Genomic DNA, 27,491 nt, shown 5'->3' with positions numbered 1-27,491 from the left:
GGACTGCCGATATTATCGGCCCATAAATGTTTTGAAATGTAATATCGGCAATTATCGGTATCGGTTTCAAAAAGTAAAATGTATGACTTTTTAAAAGGCCGCTGTGTACACGGACGTAGGGAGAAGTACAGAGCGCCAATAAACCTTAAAGGCACTGCCTTTGCGTGCCGGCCCAGTCACATAATATCTACAGCTTTTCACACACACAAGAGAATGCAACGCATACTTGGTCAAGAGCCATACAGGTCACACTGAGGGTGACCGTATGAACAACTTTAACACTGTTACAAATATGCACCACACTGTGAACCCACACCAAACAAGAATGACAAACACATTTCGGGAGAACATCCGGCACCGTAACACAACAGAACAAACACCCAGAACCCCTTGCAGCACTAACTCCTCCGGGACGCTACAATATACACCGCCCGCTAAACCCTACCCCCCCACCTCAACCACGCCCACCTCAACTGCCTCATGCTCTCTCAGGGAGAGCATGTCCCAAATTCCAAGCTGCTGTTTTGAGGCATGTTAAAAAAAATGAATGCACTTTGTGACTTCAATAATAAATATGGCAGTGCCATGTTGGCACTTTTTTTTTCCATAACTTGAGTTGATTTATTTGGGAAAACCTTGTTACATTGTTTAATGCATCCAGCGGGGCATCACAACAACATTAGGCATAATAATGTGTTAATTTCACCAATGTATATATCGGTATCGCTTGATATCGGTATCGGTAATTAAGAGTTGGACAATATCGGAATATCGGCAAAAAAAGCCATTATCGGACATCTCTAATATATATATATATTAAAATTACATTTTTTATTATATTTTATTTATTTATTTTTCCTAAGGGAACTCTCCTGAAGGAATCAATAAAGTACTATCTATATATATATATAAATATAAATATATATATATATATATATACACACACACATATATGTATGGCTGTAACGTAACTTTATATGGAAAAAGTGATCATATTTCCTGATGCAGCGTATATTGAAATAACAAAGTTCCAACTTTATGGACCTACTGAGGCGACTGTTTGACGACGTGCGTCTCTTAAAAGTACACAAACATGTGGAAAAGGAGCCTTTGGTTAATTTCCAAAATGTCCTTTCTGTTATTGTAACCATGGCAACAAGGCAATTGTGTTTGCCTTATGTGTTTGGGGCCAAATTCCAGCCAGGAAGAGCTACAGAAGGCAGTGTGAGAAACATCTAAAAGAAGGTTCCATGGTGTGTATCTTCTCTTTGAAAAGAAATCAATAAATAGAAGTGAAGTCATCAGATGAAATATTCAGCACAACAATGGTGTGTCATTAGTTTGTGACAACAAGCACACTCTCCACTCCCCACGTCTGCTTTGGATGTTCACTGCGAGAGCGTCTCCTCCACTGAACATCTGGTAGAACTTGGACAAAAGCGACAAATCAATCTGACAAATTTGGACGGGTTCTTGATTTGAGATGCCTCTGTTTGTTTGTACGCGCTCCAAGTTGTGATACGTTGTGCAAGACGGCTTTGATGGGGTTTTGTCTGCGATTTCTCCTCAGCATTATGACCGCCTGATTTATGTGTGCAGCAACGCAGAACAAAAGAAATGGAATTCAACAATGCTTGACTTTTTCTTAGCGTGAAAAGAAACAAGGACTTCATAATACTTGTATTAAAGAGGACCTATGAGGATTTTCATCTTTTCTGACTTATAAGTCTTGTTACAATACTTGTTTTAAACAATGACAAAGCATCAAATCATCATGTTCATGCCTGTTGTCAGGGTTTTCAGTCTTGACTACGTTGTGATGTCACAGCGAGGTGGAGTAACCAGCTACAGGTCGTGACTAGTTTGCCTATAAAAGTGGGAAAATGCCCGGGCAAGGATGGTTGAGTTAGCAACTCAACAAACATAAACGGTATTTAACTAAGCAGGACCCAAGCACTAGTAACCAGGGACAGGTCATGACTATTTTTGCCTATAAAAGTTGGAAAATGCCCGGGCAAGGATGGTTCCGCTCGGAAATGGTGCAAAAAGATGGTTGATTCGTTTGATTCTTGTTATGTTTAATGCAAAAATAGATTAAAGATCTTTAACTGAGCAGGACCCAAGCACTAGTAACCAGGGACAGGTCATGACTATTTTGCCTATAAAAGTGGGAAAATGCCGGGGCAAGGATGGTTTCGCTCGGAAATGGTGCAAAAAGATGGTTGTTCTAGTTATGTTTAATGCAAAAATAGATTAAAGATCTTGAACTAAGCAGGACCCAAGCACTAGTAACCAGGGACAAGTCATGACTATTATGCCTATTAAAGTGGGAAAATGGATGGTTGAGTTAGCAACTCAACAAACATAAACGGTATTTAACTAAGCAGGACCCGGGCAAGGATGGTTCCGCTCGGAAATGGTGCAAAAAGATGGTTGATTTGTTTGATTCTTGTTATGTTTAATGCAAAAATAGATTAAAGATCTTTAACTGAGCAGGACCCAAGCACTAGTAACCAGGGACAGGTCATGACTATTTTGCCTATAAAAGTGGGAAAATGCCGGGGCAAGGATGGTTTCGCTCGGAAATGGTGCAAAAAGATGGTTGTTATAGTTATGTTTAATGCAAAAATAGATTAAAGATCTTGAACTAAGCAGGACCCAAGCACTAGTAACCAGGGACAAGTCATGACTATTATGCCTATTAAAGTGGGAAAATGCCCGGGCAAGGATGGTTGAGTTAGCAACTCAACAAACATAAACGGTATTTAACTAAGCAGGACCCAAGCACTAGTAACCAGGGACAGGTCATGACTATTTTTGCCTATAAAAGTAGGAAAATGCCCGGGCAAGGATGGTTCCGCTCGGAAATGGTGCAAAAAGATGGTTGATTTGTTTGATTCTTGTTATGTTTAATGCAAAAATAGATTAAAGATCTTTAACTGAGCAGGACCCAAGCACTAGTAACCAGGGACAGGTCATGACTATTTTGCCTATAAAAGTGGGAAAATGCCGGGGCAAGGATGGTTTCGCTCGGAAATGGTGCAAAAAGATGGTTGTTATAGTTATGTTTAATGCAAAAATAGATTAAAGATCTTTAACTGAGCAGGACCCAAGCACTAGTAACCAGGGACAGGTCATGACTATTTTTGCCTATGAAAGTGGGAAAATGCCCGGGCAAGGATGGTTGAGTTAGCAACTCAACAAACGTTAACGGTCTTTAACTAAGCAGGAGCCAAGAACTAGTAATGCAAAAATAGTAGGGCTGCAACAACTAATCGATTAAAATCGATTATAAAAATAGTTGGCGATTAATTTAGTCATCGATTCGTTGGATCTATGCTATGCGCATGCGCAGAGGCAATTTAAAAAAAATAAAAAATGTATTTTTATTTTTTATAAACCTTTATTTATAAACTGCAAAATGTACAAACAGCTGAGAAACAATAATCAAAATAAATATGGCGCCAGTATGCTGTTTTTCCCCCCAATAAAATACTGGAAAGGATAGAAATGTAGTTTGTCTCTTTTATCCGATTATTAATCAAAGTAATAATCGACAGATTAATCGATTATCAAATTAATCGTTAGTTGCAGCCCTAAAAAATAGAATAAAGATCTTTAACTAAAAGACCCAAGCACTAGTAACCAGGGACAGGTCATGACTATTTTGCCTATAAAAGTGGGAAAACGCCCAGGCAAGGATGGTTTCGCTCGGAAATGGTGCAAAAAGATGGTTGTTCTAGTTATGTTTAATGCAAAAATAGATTAAAGATCTTTAACTGAGCAGGACCCAAGCACTAGTAACCAGGGACAGGTCATGACTATTTGGCCTATAAAAGTGGGAAAATGCCCGGGCAAGGATGGTTGAGTTAGCAACTCAACAAACGTAAACGGTATTTAACTAAGCAGGAGCCAAGCACTAGTAACCAGGGACAGGTCATGACTATTATGCCTATAAAAGTGGGAAAATGCCCGGGCAAGGATGGTTGGGTTAGCAACTGTCAGAAAGCGACTTGAAGATGATGTATAAAACATCATCTAGGCAACATTTTGAGCAAAGAACCACCATCACATATTATGTAGACCACAAGGAAGTCTTTTACATTTAGAAAAAAATCATAATATGACCCCTTTAATGCGCCTTATAATCCGGTGCGCCTTACGGTCCGGAAAATACGGTATGTGCCAATATCACAGCGGACATCATGACAATATGATGCTATATGCGCTGGTCCTCATGGGAAATGTGGTCTTCTCCTGGCAAAACACTACCGCTTTGGTCTTAAGAGGGGCTTTAAATGGTCATAACATGTCGTAAAATGGCTTGTTTTTTCACCACATGGTAATGCAAGTCCTTCACCACAGCTACTCGTCCTTCGTTCTTGTCGGTTCTGTTGATGTAGTCCGGTTCATATCCTTCTCAATCAAAGTCCATTCCTTTTTTAATCGTCTCTGAGATAGCGATCACATTAGTAAAAATAGATTGCGATTATTAATTGATTTCAAGAGACAGAATATTGGCTCCCAAAGCTCATTTTCTGTCTCTCTGTGTAAACATGCATAATTCCCTTGTGGGGACCTGACTTTCGGTCCCCGCACCGCGAGAGGTCCCGATGACATCACTGTGTAAACACAATTTTGTCCTGGTAAAGTGACGAATAGCAGAATACGGTACCACATGATTCCATCACGGAGGAGAGTGGAGATGAATGTGCACGGCGTCTGTTTAAGCCATCACAGCACCAGGGTGTGGATGCTCCCTGATTAATTGAGACGTTCTCCCTCCCGACGTCTGCGAGAGCACATTCTTGCGGGGTGGACTCACTCACTCACTCACTACTCACCGTAGTCTTTTTTACAGTACTTCTTCATGGTGATCTTCATCTTCCCTTTCGACCCTTTACAGTGCGACTCACAATCTGGGAACAAGAGAAAACAACATTTTAGTGTGTTTATACACTACCGTTCAAAAGTTTGGGGTCACATGTAAATGTCCTTATTTTTGAAGGAAAAGCACTGTACTTTTCAATGAAGATAACTTTAAACTAGTCTTAACTTGAAAGAAATACACTCTATACATTGCTAATGTGGTAAATGACTATTCTAGCTGCAAATGTCTGCTTTTTGCTGCAATATGCAGATATGTCCCTGTGGTTGGAGGAGCATTACATCACATCATGGGTTGAGAGTTCACCAGGGAAAGAAGAAGTGTTTGAGAGAAGAGAGACAGAGGCCTCGCATTGACTACTTTCTACGAAAAGAGTCAAATCAGTCGAATGAAGTACAGCAACTGGACGCAAACCACAGCTTGCAGTACATCAGTACCAATGTCACGGAGGAAGCAAACACAGAGCTGATGACAACGACGGTAGAACCGACCCAACCTCCTAGACCTGCAGTCGAAAGGAGACTAGCAGGGATTAGACTGCATGTGAAGTGGCCCGGTGTCGTGGATAAGAAACTGTGGGAAACAATCAATACTGACCTGGCCCTGTCCCTCAAACAACTACAAGGGACAGTGGAAAAGAAGTTGGAGAGAATGGGGGACATTATCTATCAATATGGGTCAGAACGCTTCGGAGTGCAAGTAAGGAAAGGTGGAAAAAACGTCTCAACCGCACCAGTTTCTAGGAGGCAACATGAGATCAGGCGCCTCGTCCTTGAAAGGAGACAACTTAGGAAACAGTGGAGAAAAGCCTCTGGAGTGGAAAGGGAAGGCATAAATGTGCTCCAAGTCGACATTAAAACCCGACTGGCATCCCTCCGCAGAGCAGAGAACCTACGGAAACGTAGAAGGAAGAAAGAACAAACTAGAACACGGTTCTATAAAGATCCCTTCAAGTTCCTCAAAAGTATCTTCGCAAAGGAAAAAAGTGGAGCCCTTAAAACAACAAAGGCAGACCTGGAAGATCACCTGAAAGCAACGCACTCTGACCCAAGGCGCTATGAATGTCTCACCATCCCTTCAGATATCCCGCCGATTGACCCTCCCGAACATCATATGCCTATCGGCCCTCCAACATGGAAAGAAGTGGAAAACACTGTGCGTCGAGCAAGATCTGCATCAGCCCCGGGGCCAAATGGAGTCCCATACAAGGTGTACAAGAACGCACCGGACATCCTGAGGTTTCTCTGGAGACTCATGAGAACAGCATGGCAAAAGAAGATGATACCCAAAATGTGGCGTAGGGCAGGAGGAGTCCTCATCCCAAAGGAGAAGGATGCAGAGAACATCAGCCAATTCCGTCCAATCTCCCTGCTAAACGTTGAGGGCAAAATCTTCTTCAGTGTCATTGCACAGAGGATGGGCGAGTATCTGCGAAGAAATAAGTACATCGATACATCTGTACAAAAGGCAGGTATATCAGGATTCTCTGGGTGCTCAGAACACTTCAGCATGATCTGGCACCAGATCCAAGTGGCAAAAGCGGAGAGAAAGGATCTCCACGTAGTCTTCCTGGACCTCGCCAACGCCTTTGGTTCGGTGCCCCATGAACTCCTGTGGTCTGCCTTCAACTTCTTCCACATACCGGACACCATCACAGCCCTAGTTAAATCCTACTTCCAGGACATGCAGTTCTGCTTCACAACCTCTGACTTTACCACCTCTTGGCAGCGCTTGGAGGTGGGCATCATGGCGGGATGCACTATTTCACCCCTGGCATTCACGATGGCGATGGAGGTTATCATCCGCGCCTCAAAGTGGGTGGTAGGCGGTCAGCGGGTTGACTCTGGCCAGCGCCTTCCCCCACTCAGAGCTTACATGGACGATATTACAACGTTGACCACCACCGTCCCATGCACCAGGAGGCTTCTCAGAAAACTGGAAGAGAACATCAGTTGGGCCCGTATGAAGATCAAACCATCCAAGTCACGAAGCATCTCAATTGTGAAGGGAGTGCTCTCGGACCTGAAATTCTTCATCGGAGATGACCAAATCCCAACAGTGTCTGAGCAGCCTGTAAAGAGCCTTGGCAGGTGGTATGATGCAAGCCTGAAGGACAAAGACCAGGTGCAACAACTACGTAAGGATATCAGCAGCGGCCTACAGTCCATCGATAACACCCAACTGCCTGGAAAGTTAAAGGCCTGGTGCCTGCAGTTCGGACTCCTACCCAGGATACTGTGGCCCCTCGCAGTTTATGAGGTCCCAATCTCGACTGTAGAGAAGTTGGAAAGAGGAGTCACAGGCTACATCAAAAAATGGCTCGGAGTTCCACGATGCCTTACCACCATAGGCCTCTACGGAGATGGCATCCTCAAGCTGCCCCTCACCAGTCTCACAGAGGAGTTCAAGTGTGCAAAAACAAGACTCCAGATGACACTGAATGAATCCAGAGACTTGGTAGTGAGCAACAATGCACCAACCTTGGCGACAGGGCGTAAATGGAGACCAGCCAAAGCAGTGGAAGAAGCAACAGCAGCCCTCAGACATGCTGACATTGTGGGCTATGTCCAGCAAGGAAGAGGAGGCTTTGGGCTAACAGCTACCCGCCCGGCTTGGAGTAAGGCCACAGCACCAGAACGGAGGAAGATGGTGGTGGACGAAGTACACCGCCAGGAAGAGGCTGCAAGATGGGCCAAGGCAGTCTCTTTGGGCAAACAGGGTCAGTGGACGAGATGGGACAGTGTGGAGAGGAGGAAGATCAGCTGGAAGGATATGTGGGCCATGGAAGCTAGGCAGTTGAGCTTTGTCATCAGAGCTACATATGACATCCTTCCAACACCAGTTAACCTTCACCAGTGGTTCGGCGAAGACCCGGTGTGTGCCCTTTGTTCCATGCCAGCCACCCTCAAGCACATTCTCACAGGGTGCAAAACCAGTCTCACCCAAGGACGTTACACCTGGCGTCACAATCAAGTCCTAAAGACCCTTGCGTCCACCCTGGAGGACAAACGAGTAACCATCAACTCCCTACCACCACCAGCAGCCAACCGCCAGCAGACCATTACCTTTGTCCGCGAAGGGGCTAAGGTAGTCAGGAGCGGCTCCATACCACCTGAGCGAGGCCAGCTATGCTTAGCCCGCGACTGGAGGATGCTGGTTGATCTTGGCCGGCAGCTTGCGTTTCCTCCGGAGATTGCTGTGACCACCCTGAGACCGGACGTGGTGCTCTGGTCCCCTTCACAAAAAAAGGTTTTCATCATCGAGCTTACAGTACCCTGGGAGGACTCAGTGGATGAGGCTTATGAGCGAAAACACCAACGCTATGCCGAGCTTGCAGCTGAAGCACAACATCGTGGCTGGAACACTGAGGTCCGTCCAGTGGAGGTGGGCTGCAGAGGCTTTGTGGCGAGATCTACCACCAAATTGCTTGTAGACCTGGGAGTCCGAGGCCAACGCCTGCGTATAGCCATCAAAGCTGCATCGGAGGCAGCCGAAAGAGGCAGCCAGTGGCTGTTCATGAGGAGGAAAGACCCCTGTTGGGCCCCCAAGTAGCAAGCCAGGAGGTATGCGGTCAGCTTAGGCTTGACTCAGGGAAAAGGACGCCCCTGCCATGCATAGTCCCATGAGAAGTCTGCTGTTCAACACCAAGCGACTCATGCTTAATTGGGATTGACGCAAGCCCTGGGCCGATCACCCTGTGGCTGGCCACCCCTGGAGAGGGCGTCTAGTGATAAGGCCGAAACGCCCAGTGACCCAGGGGCACACTACTGATGATGCGTCCAAATTGCAAAACACCCATCCACCATTTCACCAGCCATCACCAAACACTCTCAAGTATGTGCCAGCACAAAGGAATTTTACAACTTATCCTGTGTTTTTGTAAACATAGGTGTATAGAGGCCCATTTCCAGCAACTATCACTCCAGTGTTCTAATGGTACAATGTGTTTGCTCATTGGCTCAGAAGGCTAATTGATGATTAGAAAACCCTTGTGCAATCATGTTCACACATCTGAAAACACTTTAGCTCGTTACAGAAGCTACAAAACTGACCTTCGTTTGAGCAGATTGAGTTTCTGGAGCATCACATTTGTGGGGTCAATTAAACGCTCAAAATGGCCAGAAAAAGAGAACTTTCATCTGAAACTCGACAGTCTATTCTTGTTCTTAGAAATGAAGGCTATTCCACTAAATTGTTTGGGTGACCCCAAACTTTTGAACGGTAGTGTAGACCAGTGGTCCCCAACCTTTTTGTAGCTGCGGACCGGTCAACGCTTGAAAATGTGTCCCACGGACCGGTGGGGGGCGGGGGGTATTTAAAAAAAAAAAAAATAAATAAATAAAAAATTTTTTTTATTTTTTTTTTACATAAATAAATACAATCATGTGTGCTTACGGACTGTATCCCTGCAGACTGTATTGATCTATATTGATATATAATGTATATATTGTGTTTTTTATGTTGATTTCATTTAAAAAAAAAAAAAAAAAAAAAAAAAAAATTATTTTATTTTTTTAAAATTCTTGTGCGGCCTGGTGGTTGGGGACCACTGGTGTAGACTACACCATTTCTTTAACCATAGGGTCCCCAGTTTGTCTTTCATTGTGTGTACTAGTGTTGTCCAGATTCCAATATGTTGGCACCAGTACCAGTACCAAAATGTATTTAGATACTTTTCAAAACTTTTCTACATAAAGGGGACCACAAAAAATGGCATTATTGTCTTTATTTGAACAAAAAGTCTTAGTGTACATGAAACATATGTTTATTATTGTAATTTAGTCCTTAAATAAAATAGTGAACATACTAGACAACTTGTCTTTTAGTAGTAAGTAAACAAACAAAGACTCCTAATTAGTCTGCTGACGTATGAAGTAACATATTGTGTCATTTATACACCTATTATTTTGTCTACATTATGAGGGACAAACTGTAAAAAATGATTATTAATCGACTTGATCATTTACTGTTAATATCTGCTTATTTTCTGTTTCAACATGTTCTATCTACACTTCTGTTAAAATGTAATAATCCCTTATTCGTCTCTTCTTTGATACTTTACATTAGTTTTGGATGATACCACACATTTAGGTATGGATCCGATACCAAGTAGTTACAGGATCATACATTGGTCATAATTTAAGTTCTCGTGTGTCCAGGGATGTATTTCCTGAGTTTATAAACATATGAATTTAAAAAAAAAACGAAAAAAGAATTTGTGATGCTAAAAAAATATTGATGTAATCATAGTAGTATTGACTAGATATCATTACAGTGGATGTCAGGTGTAGATCCACCCATGGCATTTGTTTACATTGTGACGGCGGTGAGCTATTGTATCCTCCTACGGTGTGTAGTGAAGCATGTTTGGCTATTCCTCGTCCTCCAGTGATAACGCAACTTGTAATAAACTTACTTTATTTGTCGCCATGGAGACAAGGATTAGTGATTTAGAAGTAGCTAAAACACTATGGATGGATGTTAGCCGCTAGCTAGCAAGCCATGTCTTAAAGCAGCTCTTCCTGAGGGTGTTTCAGTGTTATAACTTCACCTTTATCTTGACTTTTTACACCAAAATGCGTCCATTCTCCCTATACTGTCTACACACTGTGTCTGCTTGTAAGTACTCTGTGTGTGCGCGCTGCCGAACATGCTCCTCTGCTCGTAAAACCAACAATGTCACGACACGCCTTCATGCCTGTTAAAAAAAAAAGGGGGGCAGGGACCGGTACTTTTTAAAGGCGGTATAGTGCCGCATATGATTTATTAGTATCACGGTACTATACTAGTACCGGTATACCGTAGAACCCTAGCCCTCAGCATCATTTCATCCACGTGAAGCAGAGAAGGGAACAATCAGTGTGTCCTGGGGGGGTTTCTATGTCGTCCTTCTCCTCAACTGATGAATTATAACTCGGGATGGGTACCAAATCCGGTACTTTTTTGGCACCAACCGAGTCACGGTGCTATGTTGCGCATGACATCATGCCCCTTTGCCGACTCGCGCGCTTTGGCGATTGCGATCACTCCAGCAGCACTGAGAGCGGACTCAGCCAAACAACTTCTCGATAAGGTCTTAATAGGGTTGAGGTGGGGGTGGGGGTAGGGAGTAGCGGGGGCTACATATTGTAGCGTCCCGGAAGAGTTAGTGCTGCAAGGGGTTCTGGGTATTTGTTCTGTTGTGTTTATGTTGTGTTACGGTGCGGAGGTTCTCCCGAAATGTGTTTGTCATTCTTGTTTGGTGTGGGTTCACAGTGTGGCGCATATTTGTAACAGTGTTAAACTCGTTTATACGGACACCCTCAGTGTGACCTGTATGGCTGTTGACCGAGTATGCCTTGCATTCACTTGTGTGTGTGAAAAGCCGTAGATATTATGTGACTGGGCCGGCACGCGAAGGCAGTGCCTTTAAGGTTTATTGGCGCTCTGTACATTTTAAAGCATTTATCAGCTGATAATATCGGCAGCCCGATATTATCGGAGATCTCTAGTTTCACTGTATCCATTAAAGCAGTGTTTTTCAACCACTGTGCCGTGAGATACAGTCTGGTGTGCCGTGGGAGATGATCTAATTTCCTCTGTTTGGGTTAAAAATATTTTTTGCAAACCAGTAATTATAGTCTGCAAATGATGTGTTGTTGTTGAGTGTCGGTGCTGTCTGGAGCTCGGCAGAGTAACCGTGTAATACTCTTCCATATCAGTAGGTGGCAGCCGGTAGCTAATTGCTTTGTAGATGTCGGAAATAGCGGGAGGCAGCGTGCAGGTAAAAAGGTATCTAATGCTTAAACCAAAAATAAACAAAAGGTCAGTGCTCCTAAGAAAAGGCATTGAAGCTTAGGGAAGGCTATGCAGAACAAAACTAAAACTGAACTGGCTACAAAGTAAACAAAAACAGAATGCTGGACGACAGCAAAGACTTACTGTGGAGCAAAGGCGGCGTCCACAAAGTGCATCCAAAAATGACATGACAATCCACAGTGTCCCCACAAAGAAGGATAAAAACAATTGAAATATCCTTGATTGCTGAAACAAAGTAGATGCGGGAAATATCGCTCAAAGGAAGACATGAAACTGCTACAGGAAAATATCAAAAAAAGAGAAAAAGCCACTAAAATATGATGATTTCTGCTGGTGGTGTGCCTCCGGATTTTTTCAACGCAAAAAATGGGCCTGGGCTCAAAAAAGGTTGAAAAACACTGCATTAAACCATATCCAACTGTATTTACAATCCGCAAAGTATGTGAAAACACTGTCTAAACATCATAAAATGCCGAAAATTCAGTCAGCCGTTTTGAATATTCTGCTCTGAATACTTGTGGCTATTTTTGGAGATTGACACCACGTTCTGCACTCTGACCATATTATTAGGTCAGTCATACTGGAAATACGCAAACATTGGAAAGAGATGTGCTGTTTATCATTCACAATCCTTATGTAAGACAAGACTACATATGTTTGGATTTTTCTATACATTCGAAATGGTAAATAAATATCTAACAATTGAGTCAACAGATGGCGGGTCCTGTCATTATACTCTCTAAAAACATCCAGAAAGTGCTAACAATACTCCATTTACATGTCGTGACGGGAAAATTAACCAAATATGAGCGATATTGTTATTATAAGCGCCTACGCAGACGGACTATTTTAGCGGCGCACCGATATCAGTGAGCTAATGCTAGCTTGCGCTGCTATTGTTAACGCACTGAGCCAACGACTGTTAAAAACTTGCTAAAAAGTAAATTCTAGATTACAATTCATGCAGCTCTCACCTGCTAGGAGACAAATGTGGCCACGGACCCACATGCTGGTCCACTTTCACATACAGATGTGGCGAAAAAGACACCAAAAAACGCTTATTGCGGCAACTTTTTTTAACCCTTCGTGAGGATCGTGACTGATTCTTCATCTAAACGGAATTATATGAGCGTCACGCCGATCGGCATCCCAGCGAGAGTGGAAATATTACAGTAAGTGTTTGTTTTATTATGGTTACTTTGTATGTTTGGCACCTAGCAATGCTGCAGATGCTACAGTGCACGTGTGTCAAACTCCATATCTGGCCTGCCACCTCATTTTATGTGGCCCGCAAAGGCCTGCGATGACCTATTTGTTTCTAAATGTAGTCAACTTTCTATTTTGACAGAGAAAAATACATGTACCGTCATATATTTTAAACTTAATCTAATATTGCAACAAATATTATATTATCACACATTACAAACATCAAAATAAGTACTTAAATATCTCATGATTTTGAAGCAACTTATCCATCAAATTGTACAATGTAAAAAACCAAACAAAACCAAACAATGTGTAATATTGTTTTTCCATTTACAGTAATACATCATATAAACAACGACCGTCGATTTGACAGTAAAACAGTGGTAGTGTTTTCCCATTTACATTATAAACATGATACATTTTATGGTAACATTTCGGCAGCTAAACTTTACTCTAAAATCGACATATTTTTCTTACAGTGTACGTAAAAATATATAACAATAAATAATTGTGCAATGAAGCAATTTATAATGCATATATTATTCACTGTTACAAGTGGCCCTCTGAGGGCAGCCATAATTGCCATGTGGCCCCCAATGAAAAGGGGTTTGACACCCCTGCTATAGTGTCACATTAAAGCTACATCCGTTTAGCGTTCGGCTTCTAAAACCTATTGATCGTCCTCTTTGTGTTCGGGCTCAAAAACATAAGGACCCGGATCGTAATTTTTCCCAAAGTAATCGTCGTTGGCTCGCAGAAAGTCTGCTTGATTAGCATTGTTGTTGATGGGGAAGGGATCTGTGGCTATTTTGCTCATTATCTCTCAAAATGGCTCGGGAATCTCCGTGAGACTAATACTATTTTGATCATATCTGCAAAAGCCAAAAGCAGTGAAGTGGTCACGTTGTGTAAATGGTAAATAAAAAGATAATACAACAAATCCTTTTCAACTTATATTCAATTGAATAGACTGCAAAGACAAGATATTTCATGTTCACACTGAGAAACTTATTTTTGTTTTGCAAATAATCATTAACTTAGAATTTAATGGCAGCAACACATTGCAAAAAAGGCATTTTTACCAGTGTGTTACATGGCCTTTCCTTTTAACAACACCCAGTAAAGGTTTGGGAACTGAGGAGACACATTTTTGAAGTGGAATTCTTTCCCATTCTTGCTTGATGTACAGCTTAAGTTGTTCAACAGTCTCCCTTCTCATATTTTAGCCTTCATATTGCACCACGCATTTTCAATGGGAGACAGGTGTTGTTGCTTGGCATTGTCTTGCTGAAATAAGCAGGGGCGTCCATGAAAAATATGTTGCTTGGATGGCAACATATGTTGCTCCAAAACCTGTATGTACCTTTCAGCATTAATGGTGCCTTCACATATATGTAAGTTACCCATGTCTTGGGCCGGAACAATCCGGATGGTTCTTTTCCTCTTTGTTCCAGAGGACACGACGTCCACTGTTTCCAAAAACAATTTGAAATGTGGACCCGTCAGACCACAGAACACTTTTCCACTTTGCATCAGTCCATCTTAGATGAGCTCGGGCCCAGCGTTTCTGGGTGTTGTTGATAAATGGCTGTCGCTTTGCATAGTAGAGTTTTAACTTGCACTTACAGATGTAGCGACCAACTGTAGTTACTGACAGTGGTTTTTCTGAAGTGTTCCTGAGCCCATGTGGTGATATCCTTTACACACTGATGTCACTTTTTGATGCAGTACCGCCTGAGGGATGGAAGGTCACGGGCATTGCCGCTTACGTGCAGTGATTTCTCCAGATTCTCTGAACCTTTTGATGATATTACGGAGCGTAGATGGTGAAATCCCTAAATTCCTTGTTGAGAAATGTTGTTCTTCAACAATTTGCTCAGGCATTTGTTGACAAAGTGGTGACCCTCGCCCCGTCCTTGTTTGTGAACGACTGAGCATTTCATGGAAGCTGCTTTTATACCCAATCATGGCACCCACCTGTTCCCAATTAGCCTGTTCACCTGTGGGATGTTCCAAATAAGTCTTTGACGAGCATTCCTCAACTTTCTCACTCTTTTTTGCCACTTGTGCCAGCTTTTTTGGAAACATGTTGCAGGCATCAAATTCCAAATGAGCTAATATTTGGGAAAAATAACAAAGTCTTTGCAGTCTATTCAATTGAATATAAGTTGAAAAGGATTCTCTTTTTATTTACCATTTACACAACGTGACAACTTCACTGCTTTTGGGGTTTGTATTTATTGGCATAAACCAGATATATATGATAATAGCTTCAACATAGAGGCAACTTGTTTTTCCACTCCACTGCTACTTTAAAGATGGCTGCTGCTTTGCTGTCTCCGTGCCAGGCATCCTTCATAAGGAGAGAGCTGGTGGTATATTGGAGCAGAGGGCCAACCTAAAATTAAAATCATTTGTTCCCTCCACTTTCCACGGGCTGACACAAATTGGAAGCAGATCGTGGACGAGCGTTGCCCCAAACGTGCTCTCCTCTCTTGGCGGGGGTGGGAAAGCCGGCGGAGAGAGAGAGAGAGAGAGGGGGAGGACTTTCAGCTCGCCTGAATATGGACAAACTTCATTATTTCCTCCAGTCGTCCCCTTTCTTCTCCTTTATGCTCGGCGTGAATGAGGTTGCCGGGGTAATGACGGCGCAAGAAAAAAACGCCTCCCTCTTAAGAGGAGAAAAAGTGGTTTGTGGAATGAGGACGAAATTGTACCAACATTTATATTCTGAGGTGGCGGGAGAATTTAAAGATAGTCAATGATTTTGAGGCACACGGGGTGTCCGTCACACCCTCCCTTTGGCGCCGCACACTCCGAGCCATTACACCCGCCGCGCTCATTAAGCTCCGCTCTCCTGCTGGGAGGACAAACGCCCCCTTTGTGCGTCTCAGCGGCAGTGCCACGCTCATTCTGCGGGGGTCGCTGGGGGGACCGCGCCGCTCCTAACTTAGGGGGTTGGTGTCTGTAAGTGAAGTGAATTATATTTATATAGCGCTTTTCTCTAGTGACTCAAAGCGCTTTGCATCGTGAAACCCATTATCTAGTTACATTTAAACCCGTGTGGGTGGCACTGGGTGAAGTGTCTTGCCCAAGGACACAATGGCAGCGACCAGGATGGCGGAAGCGGATATATCGAACCTGGAACCCTCAAGTTGCTGGCATGGCCAACCCATTGTGCAAACCCCGTTTCCATATGAGTTGGGAAATGGTGTTAGATGTAAATATAAACGGAATACAATGATTTGCAAATCCTTTTCAAGCCATATTCAGTTGAATATGCTACAAAGACAACATATTTGATGTTCAAACTCATAAACTAAACAAATAATAATTAACTTAGAATTTCATGGCTGCAACACGTGCCAAAGTAGTTGGGAAAGGGCATGTTCACCACTGTGTTACATGGCCTTTCCTTTTAACAACACTCAGTAAAGGTTTGGGAAGTGAGGAGACACATTTTTGAAGTGGAATTCTTTCCCATTCTTGCTTGATGTACAGCTTAAGTTGTTCAACAGTCTCCCTTCTCATATTTTAGCCTTCACACATTTTCAATGTCTGGACTACAGGCAGGCCAGTCTAGTACCCGCACTCTTTTACTATGAAGCCACGTTGATGTAACACCTGGCTTGGCATTGTCTTGCTGAAATAAGCAGGGGCGTCCATGGTAACGTTGCTTGGATGGCAACATATGTTGCTCCAAAAGCTGTATGTACCTTTCAGCATTAATGGTGCCTTCACAGATGTGTAAGTTACCCATGTCTTGGCCACTAATACACCCCCATACCATCACACATGCTGGCTTTTACACTTCGCGCCTATAACAATCCGGATGGTTCTTTTCCTCTTTGGTCCGGAGAACACGACGTCCACAGTTTCCAAAAACAATTTGAAATGTGGACTCGTCAGACCACAGAACACTTTTCCACTTTGTATCAGTCCATCTCAGATGAGCTCAGGCCGAGCGAAGCCGATGGCGATTCTGGGTGTTGTTGATAAACGGTTTTCGCCTTTCATAGGAGAGTTTTAACTTGCACTTACAGATGTAGCGACCAACTGTAGTTACTGACAGTGGGTTTCTGAAGTGTTCCTGAGCCCACGTGGTGATATCCTTTACACACTGATGTCGCCTGTTGATGCAGTACAGCCTGAGGGATCGAAGGTGACGGGCTTAACTGCTTACATGCAGTGATTTCTCCAGATTCTCCGAACCCTTTGATGATATTACGGAGCGTAGATGGTGAAATCCCTAAATTCCTTGCAATAGCTGCTTGAGAAAGGTTTTTCTTAAACTGTTCAACAATTTGCTCAGGCATTTGTTGACAAAGTGGTGACCCTCGCCCCGTCCTTGTTTGTGAATGACTGAGCATTTCATGGAATCTACTTTTATACCCAATCATGGCACCCACCTGTTCCCAATTTGCCTGTTCACCTGTGGGATGTTCCAAATAAGTCTTTGATGAGCATTCCTCAACTTTATCAGTATTTATTGCCACCTTTCCCAACTTCTTTGTCACGTGTTGCTGGCATCAAATTCTAAAGTTAATGATTATTTAAAAATAAAAAAAAGTTTATCAGTTTGAACATCAAATATGTTGTCTTTGTAGCATATTCAACTGAATATGGGTTGAAAAGGATTTACAAATCATTGTATTCCGTTTATATTTACATCTAACGCAATTTCCCAACTCATATGGAAACGGGGTTTATACAATAAGAATGACTTTGGAATGTCATCGTGGAGGGAAAGTGCGATCAGCGCGCCTGCAGGAGCAAAGGTCACCGCCTCTGTCAATGGTGTTGAGGGCGGAGCACCATCGGCTAGGGGCGGGGCATGTGCTGGACGGCGAGACACAGCTGGCAGGTGATTAGATTTCACAAGTGGTACGTGGTGATCTAATCATCTGCTGTCTTTAACAGTGAGCGGCAGTGGAGGAGGAGGTGGTGAGAGAGACTGTGCTTGAAAATACATGGACAATAAAACTCTGTTAAAATGGCCCGCCTGGCTCCTGTGACGTGGTATCTGTGGAACGGGTAGGGATCAAGTCTTCCACAGTCATAAGAATGAAGTTGTACAGAAAATAATCTTACAGGATTAAAGTCGGAATTTTTTCTAAATAAATTATCGTTAAAAAAAAAGTTTTTTTTTATTACATAGTACTTTATTTAGAGGTTTTTTTTATTTATTTATTTTTAGAATTTATTTTATTTTTCAAACATCCGTATTTGACCGAAATCAGGTTGTATTCTATCAAGAAAAGTCGTATTTGCTCGGGAATTAGGTCCGAGTACCTTCCGTTCATTCTACTTCCAATTCTGAAACGCAAATCAAAGAAGTAAATTAGGGCCGTTTTCCCCCAATTTTTATTATATAAGGCAGATTTTAAAACAAACAAAAAAAGGGTTGATTTTCATTGAAATATTGTCATAAAATAGGATTTGTGCCATTTTCCTTTAATGGGTTTTTATTTTTCCAGATATACACAAAAATCTGATTTATGTTCATCCAAAATGCAAAAATGCTTGTTTATCTGTGTGACGACAAATTGAACCGGAAGCAGTATTTTAACTTTTCCTTTGCGTTTAGCATGTTTTTAGCATAACGCTAACATCTTTGTTCAGCAGGAGTCCTATTGTCGTTTTAAAAAAGTGTCATTAAATAGTTGTTCAACTTTTGTTTCAGAAATGAAAATAGAAAAAATGGCCCAAAATCATTTTTTTGATATACATTTAAGAATTTGAAATAGAATGAACGGAAGCTACACAGCCCGATTTTAAATATTTCTGTTAAAGAAACGTCATAATGTTAAACAAATAAATTAAAATGTTTTTTTATATAGTCATACAAGAAGAGAATACATGTGCATTTTTTTCTTGAAAAATAGTAAATTTTACGATAATGTCCTAATTTTTCAAAACGGATCGTAATTTTAAAAGGATGCATAAAAAGGTGATATTTTTCGACAGTTGTACCGTATTTTTCAGACGATAAGGCGCACTTAAAATCCTTTAATTTTCTCAAAAATTGACAGTTTTATACAAAATCGACAGTGCGCATTTTGTTCAAAAACGGAGAGTAATTTTACTGTATTTTCCGAACCACAGGGTGCACCGCCGATGTATTGTCTATTTTCGATCTTTTTTCAAATATAAGACTCACTAGTGCAACAACAACGCCGGAAATGTGACCCGTGAAAAACCGTCCGACCGGAACTCTCTAATAACTAAAGTTCCTTGGGTGAATAATGTAAACTCACTACACCGGTATGTTTTAGTGCTTTCATGGTGAGTTTACTGACAGATATAAGTAAGAACTTTACACTACTTTATATTAGAAATGGCAACAGTGGAGGATGAATGTCACTTAACAAGAAGATAGAGAAAAAGAAGAAGCTTATCGACTACGGTGTCGGCACCGACTACAAAGGCGGACGCGCGCAGATTTTCAGGATTTATGCAGATCCCAAATACACATCAGCAGGTACCAGAAGGTAAGAAAAGTTGCTTTTGCATATTATTGCGAAACAAAACGCCAGATAATATGTCTTACCTTATACACACACACCATAATAATACTCCTATGTTGAAGCACAGTACAATCCATCAAGCGGTGTGGCTTCATAGCTTACCAAAACCGTGCTAAAACATTTGGTAGATTTTTGAGCGCCGTGTGTAATGTTCTATATTTTCAATGGAACATATAACATTTTGGTGTTGTTTACTTGAGTCATATTGCAGCCTACATGTATCTCTTATGTGTGTCTGCCATGATATTGCAGTCTACACGTATCTCTTATGTGTGACTGCCATCATAGTGCAGTCTACACGTATCTCTTATGTGTGACTGCCATCATAGTGCAGTCCACACATATCTCTTATGTGTGTCTGCCATGATATTGCAGTCTGCACGTATCTCTTATGTGTGACTCCCATCACATTGCAGTCTACATGTATCTCTTATGTGTGACTGCCATCATAGTGCAGTCCACACATATCTCTTATGTGTGACTGCCATGATATTGCAGTCTACACGTATCTCTTATGTGTGACTGCCATCATAGTGCAGTCCACACATATCTCTTATGTGTGACTGCCATCACAGTGCAGTCTACACGTATCTCTTATGTGTGACTGCCATCACAGTGCAGTCTACACGTATCTCGTGTGACTGCCATCATAGTGCAGTCTACACGTATCTCGTATGTGCGACTGCCATCATAGTGCAGTCTACACGTATCTCTTATGTCTGACTACCATCACAGTGCAGTCTACACGTACCTCTTATGTGTGACTGCCATCACAGTGCAGTCTACACGTATCTCTTATGTAACTGCCATCATAGTGCAGTCTACACGTATCTCTTGTGTGACTGCCATCATAGTGCAGTCTACACGTATCTCGTACGTGTGACTGCCATCATATTGCAGTCTACACATATCTCTTGTGTGACTGCCATCATATTGCAGTCTACACGTATCTCTTATGTGTGACTGCCATCATAGTGCAGTTTACACGTATCTCTTATGTGTGACTGCCATCATAGTGCAGTCTACACGTATCACTTGTGTGAGACTGCCATCATATTGCAGTCCACATGTATCTCTTATGTGTGACTGCCATCATATTGCAGTCCACATGTATCTCTTATGTGTGACTGCCATCATATTGCAGTCTACACGTATCTCTTATGTGTGACTGCCATCATATTGCAGTCTACACGTATCTCTTATGTGTGACTGCCATCATATTGCAGTCCACATGTATCTCTTATGTGTGACTGCCATCATATTGCAGTCTACACGTATCTCTTATGTGTGACTGCCATCTACTGGTCACACTTATCATTTCACCACGTACCAAATAAAATAGCTTCAAGGTCGGTAAGCACAACCAAAATTATTCCGTACATTAGGTTATAAGGCGCAGTGTCGAGTTTTGAGAAAGAAAAAAGCATTTTAAGTGCGTCTTAGAGTCCGGAAATTACGGTAGTTCTAATCGAACGAATACAAAATGTAACAACCAAGTCGTATTTTTTCTTAAATCGCTAAATAAATTGTAAAGAGCCCCAAACTTCACACTCAGAAATGACTCGACTTATTCGATATTAATTCAGGAGACACGCCAAACAACAAGTTCCGAGAGGTGGTGTGCCTAATCACCCGTGAAGGGACACACTCCAAAAATGCGAGGGGTAAATGGCGTGGTCTCATGTCCAACACGGAGACTCTTGTCGGCGCAAACCAACAATGGCGTTGCTGCCAGCCTTGATTGAAATACAAACTGCTGCAAACGAAGCATGTAATCAGATTAGTGGGTGAGACTGGGAATACAAGCAAAGACGCCGCGGGGAGCAATGAATAAAAAACTATCTGGAGTTTACATCAGCAGAGGACCTGAATGGAGGGCGGCCAAGTATGGAGATGCAAACATTGACATACAACTTGCCTGGACGATATGGCAAAACAAGGCATGGTCAGAACAGGGAGACATTGGGTTACAGAATAAAAGTGTCAAAAAAATAATAATAATTTTAGATAAAATGCGATTCTTATTTATAATAATTCTTAATCGATCCAAAAAAATATATATATATATATATTTTTTTTTTAAATTTGTCCTGTCCATCCACTCAGACAAATCATATAGTTGATGTCTTATTTGTATTTGACTTTATTACATGTTTGGCTAGAATTCTATTAAACAAAACCAATTTTACTTTAAGTAATATAGAAACTGATCACAGCTGTTTATTTATTTTATGGAGGAATGTACAAACTACAACAGCAGTGAAGTTGTCACGTTGTGTAAATGGTAAATAAAAACAGAATACAACAAATCCTTTTCAACTTCTATTCAATTGAATAGACTGCAAAGACAAGATATTTCATGTTCACACTGAGAAACTTTGTTATTTTTCCCAAATATTAGCTCATTTGGAATTTGATGCCTGCAACATGTTTCAAAAAAGCTGGCACAAGTGGCAAAAAAGAGTGAGACATTTGAGGAATGCTCATCAAAGACTTATTTGGAACATCCCACAGGTGAACAGGCTAATTGGGAACAGGTGGGTGCCATGATTGGGTATAAAAGCAGCTTCCATGAAATGCTCAGTCGTTCACAAACAAGGACGGGGCGAGGGTCACCACTTTGTCAACAAATGCCTGAGCAAATTGTTGAAGAACAACATTTCTCAACAAGGAATTTAGGGATTTCACCATCTACGCTCCGTAATATCATCAAAAGGTTCAGACAATCTGGAGAAATCACTGCACGTAAGCCATGATATTACACGCCTTAGATCCCTCAGGCGGTACTGCATCAAAAAGCGACATTAGTGTGTAAAGGATATCACCACATGGGCTCAGGAACACTTCAGAAAACCACTGTCAGTAACTATAGTTGGTCGCTACATCTGTAAGTGCAAGTTAAAACTCCATTTTCTACCGCTTGTCCCTTACGGGGTCGCGGGGAGCCTATCTCAGCTACATTCGGGCGGAAGGCGGGGTACACCCTGGACAAGTCACCATCTCATTGCAGGGCCAACACAGATAGACAGACAACATTCACCCTCACACACTAGGGATCATTTAGTGTTGCCAATAAATGGATGGATGGACCCAGAAACGCCGCCGGGTTCGCTGTGCCCGAGCTCATCTAAGATGGACTGATGCAAAGTGGAAAAGTGTTCTGTGGGCTGACGAGTCCACATTTCAAATTGTTTTTGGAAACTGTGGACGTCGTGTCCTCCGGACCAAAGAGGAAAAGAACCATCCGGATTGTTCTAGGGTGAAAGTGTAAAAGGCAGCATGTGTGATGGTATGGGGGTGTATTAGTGGCCAAGACATGGGTAACTTACACATCTGTGAAGGCGCCATTAATGCTGAAAGGTACATACAGCTTTTGGAGCAACATATGTTGCCATCCAAGCAACGTTATCATGGACGCCCCTGCTTATTTCAGCAAGACAATGCCAAGCCAGGTGTTACAACAGTGTGGCTTCATAGTAAAAGAGTGCGGGTACTAGACTGGCCTGCCTGTAGTCCAGACCTGTCTCCCATTGAAAATGTGTGGCACATTATGAAGCCTAAAATACCACAACGGAGACCCCCGGACTGTTGAACAACTTAAGCAGTACATCAAGCAAGAATGGGAAATAATTCCACCTGAAAAGCTTCAAAAATTGTTGTAAAAAGGAAAGGCCATGTAACACAGTGGTAAAAATGCCTGTGACAATTGTTTTGCTATATGTTGCTGCCATTAAATTCTAAGTTAATGATTATTTGCAAAAAAAAAATTAAGTTTCTCAATTTGAACATGAAATATATATTTTTATACACTGAATTTATTTTAAACTCAATTGTTATAGTTTTTTTCAAACTTTTTATAGACTGAATTGTTATACACTGAATTTTTATACACTGGGTTTTTATACACCAAATTTTTTTTACCCTCAATTTTGTATACAGTCAATTTTTATAGACTGAATTGTTATACACTGAATTTTTATACACTGTTTTTTTTACACTGAATTTATTTTACACTGAATTTTTTTTTACACTTAATTTTTCAGCACTGAATTTTTTTAATACTTTTTATACTCACTTTTTATCACACAATTTTTATACAGTCAATTTCAATAGACTGAATTCTTATACGTTGAATTTTTATACACTGTTTTTTTTACTAAACTTTTTTTTTTTACACTCAATTTCTTATACAGTCAATTTTTATAGACTGAATTGTTATATCACTGTGATGAGGTGGCGACTTGTCCAGGGTGTACCCCGCCTTCCGCCCGAATGCAGCTGAGATAGGCTCCAGCGACCCCCCGCAACCCCAAAAGGGACGAGCGGTAGAAAATGGATGGATGGATTGTTATACACTGAACTTGTATACACTGTTTTTTTACACTGAATTTATTTTACACAGAATTTTTTGGACATTTAATTTTTATAATTTTTTTTTTTTTAAACGATTTTTTTTTTTACACACATTTTTTACACTAAACTTGTTACAGTTAATTTTATTTTTTATTTACACTGAATTTATTTTACACAAATTTTTTTTACACTTAATTTTTCAGCACTGAATTGTTTTTATACTTTTTATACTCACTTTTTATCACACAATTTTTATACAGTCAATTTATATAGACTGAATTCTTATACGTTGCATTTTTATACACTTTTTTTTTTTTACAAATAATTTTTTTTACACTCAATTTCAGTTTTTTTTTACACTGAATTTATTTTGTACTGAATTTTTTTGACACTGAATTTTTATTTAAAAAAATTTAAACCGATTTTTTTTCTTTACACAATTTTATACAGTCAATTTTTATTGGCTGAATTGTTATACACTAAATCTTTATACACTGTTTTTTACGCATCACTTATTTTCCACTGAATTTTTTTAAACTAAATTTTTATGCATCTTTTTTTAAAATGATTTTTTTTACACTGAATTTTTATACATTGACTTTAAAACACATTTTCTTTCCAATCAAATTGTCAGCATAATTTGATGTGAAGAAATTCAGTTCACAAAATTAAAACGCAAAAAAAATCGGTTACATAAATTCAGTGTCAAAAACGAGCTCTCGTAATAAAGACACAAATGAACCTCCTTACAATGGCGACCGCATACTTTTTCACAAAAATTGGCCGATACAGATCAGCGGCAAATCAATCGGCACATCTCTAGAAAAAAAATGGGAAGACTCAAAAGGTCTTCTTTGTTTGCAAGCCCATCCCTTGCAGGGACACAGATATGAGTTGAATGCTTGTTACTGACCCGATGTCTCGTCGTAGCTGCTGTAAGTTGCCGTCGGAGACGCCACTGGAATCTCTGCGGGGAAGACAGGAAAAGAGACATGAATGGTCATTGAAGAATTGATAGCAACATGTGTTTTGTAACTTAGGTCTGGGTTGATGTGCAACATACCTGGGAGAAGGAAGGACAGGATGGAATGTGACGTGATGCTAATGAAAGCTGATGCTTAAACATCTGTTATGAGAAGAGTGGTGTAGCGCTCTCTCTTGATTGCGGTATGTTGTACAAGCGCAACGCCAAGTCAAAGATGGACTTATCGCTCAATCATATCACTACTAGGGTTGCAAAATTCCGGGAATATTCAAAGTTGGAAACTTTGCATGGGAATTAACGTGAATTAATGGGAATAAACATTGAATGCAACATGCTAGGTCTTGCAGCATGATTATTAGCTAAAACAACCTGATTTAATGCACATTTAGTTGAATTTCAACCCTGCACTGTGCATTCCTCCATCACATGCCCAGATAATTCCCAGCATGCTCCACACTACAGCAGGGCTATTGAGGCCACACTAGTATTTGAGCCCAAGGACTTCATCCAGTCAAGTAAGTGTTGATGGGGTAAATATATTTGATGTATGGTATTTAAGTGTAATAGAGGTGTAATTGCTTGTTACTGTATGACTGTAGACTACTCCAGCAGACTTACACTCAAGCTAGCTAGCTGTTCCTGTACTTGTTCAATGATTTTGGGGCCAATATCTCTAGCTAGTTAGGTTTATGTACCACCACCAGTCTCATAATGAACCCAAAATATTTATCCGCTAGCCGTGATGCAAATTTTCTCTATGTTAAATGTCATTCATTTATGCTAACAACTTTAGCGATCCGAATTGACCTTTTTTGTGATGTGTAAAGTTCAACTAGCAAATACTAAATCAAAAGGTGTAGTTTCCTTCTGTTCTGCTAGCCATTCTGTTGTCATACAAGAATGTAGGTTATAGTTTGATTTATTTAGCATGCTGATTGACTGTTCATTTATTCATTTAGCCTATTTCTAATCATTTGTCTATCAGTAAAATATTTTTAAAGACTACTCCAATCGTTTAGCTGACTATTTATATCTGTGTGTAGCATTGCATTAGTGTTTTACAAGCTTCTCGTCTGATTCTACAGAATAAGATGGACGGTGTCCAACTTTGAATAATCAAAAAATTGTCAAAATTTCCAAGCTTCCCGAGCTTAACTTCCCGTGGTAAATTTCCAGAAAGTTTCCGGAAATTTACCGGAAACTTTCCACCCCTTTGTAACCCTAGTTATCACTCAATCATATCACTACCAATAGATATCTTCATTAGGGATGATGCTCGAAACCGATTTTCCCGGTTGTTCGATAAGAAAAGAACCGAGTCCTCGGACTCGAATCCCTTTTTGAGAACCGGTACCCGTTATCGAGACCACTATAGTAAAGAAAAAGAGTTAGTTCTTTATTCGAATCCCTGGGAACGAATCCCAAATGGGCAATGTTATGCCCATTTGATTGTAGACTCTTACTGACACCTTGTGGCGATATGAAAATACTACGCCTCATTAGTCTGGCCACTTCCGGGTTGGCGAGTCAGTTAAATTAATGAGACAATTGAGAAGTAGAGAAGTTGTGTTAGCTCTTACAAGCCTTGGAAAAGATAAGTCTGTAAGTAAACTGTTTAACTTGTTTATGTAACTCAATATTAAGGTGGAAAGTGGTTAAATTTAAAACTAAGATGTTTATTGAAAAACGATTTTTGTGCACTGTTTCAATGGATGATTTGAGGACTTAAAATGGCTGCCAGTTGTGTATTTCCACCATCGAAATAGTTTCAACACTCAGAAGTATTTGTTTGATGATAGTACTGTATATTTGTGTGAAGCTAATATTTACACATTGTGTATTACATTTCAGTATGTTAATTGAATCACATAGCTTATACATTTGTCATTGTGTGTATTTCAGTTTAAAAAAAACAACAACAGTCCAGTGCAAGACAAAAGTAAAGATAGGAAAAGACAAAGCAAGATCAACAACAATAAAGAGCCTAAATGGATGAATCTGCTTTGGAACTTTATTAGACGTCTTGGATTGTTTGTTAGCTGTCTGTCTGTGTGTGTAGTTAGTATGTTCCAATAGCAGCAGAAGTGCACTTTTTGGAGAGCTGTATTATTTTCAGTTTTGTGCCCAAGGGACTGATTTTATTTAACACTATATTATTATTTATACACCTATAGTGATCACAGAGACAGGTTGTTTTTGTGTTACTGTATATATTTGTTTTTCTGAAAAATCCCACTTAATATACTTTGTAACAACAGTCAATATTTATTTTTTTTTATTTTTTTAGGGGGGTTACAGTCAATATTTATTTATTTTATTTTTTTCTTATAAAATAAAAGTGAGCTTTTGTTAAACTAAATATTGTTTTTTTCCATATACAACAACCTATCTGGATTCGATAAGAGAATCGATAAGGAATCGGTTCGATAAGAGGATTCGATAATAGGCTCGAACTCGATCATTTCTTATCAAACATCATCCCTAATCTTCATACAGTGCGAGGTAACAAATACCTCTTCTTCTACTCGTTCCTTCCTGTCGGCTCTAAAGATAGAACTGTTATCTTTCTAATACCAGCCCGATAAGGAGAGCTTTTCGATAAAAAAACCCAGAAATTTCTGTCTCTGTGTGACACTGGTGTTTATTAGTCAGGGTCTGGACTCTGCAGCCAGCAGATACCGCCAATAAATATATCAGCCATCATTCCTTTGGAAGCGATGTGTGGATTTATGGT

The 27,491-nt window shown here is 40.7% G+C and overlaps 1 protein-coding gene across 2 annotated transcripts in view; it reads right to left on the bottom strand.

Annotated features, from left to right (window-relative positions):
- The window catches only part of ntn1b (netrin 1b), a 189,346-nt gene that overhangs the window by 13,354 nt on the left and 148,501 nt on the right, over window positions 1-27,491 (bottom strand). For both annotated transcript variants that reach the window (XM_062036393.1, XM_062036392.1), the window contains exons 4-5: window positions 24,686-24,739; window positions 4,845-4,919 (exon numbers count right to left, since the gene is read on the bottom strand). In XM_062036393.1, the coding sequence (XP_061892377.1) occupies window positions 4,845-4,919; window positions 24,686-24,739 (129 nt within the window). The remainder of the gene's footprint in view (window positions 1-4,844; window positions 4,920-24,685; window positions 24,740-27,491) is intronic.

Source organism: Entelurus aequoreus, linkage group LG25, assembly GCF_033978785.1.
Source record: "Entelurus aequoreus isolate RoL-2023_Sb linkage group LG25, RoL_Eaeq_v1.1, whole genome shotgun sequence".
Classification (NCBI taxonomy): Eukaryota; Metazoa; Chordata; class Actinopteri; order Syngnathiformes; family Syngnathidae; genus Entelurus; species Entelurus aequoreus.
The sequence above is the reverse complement of the archived record's forward strand: the minus strand, read 5'-3'. Positions and strand labels throughout refer to the sequence as shown.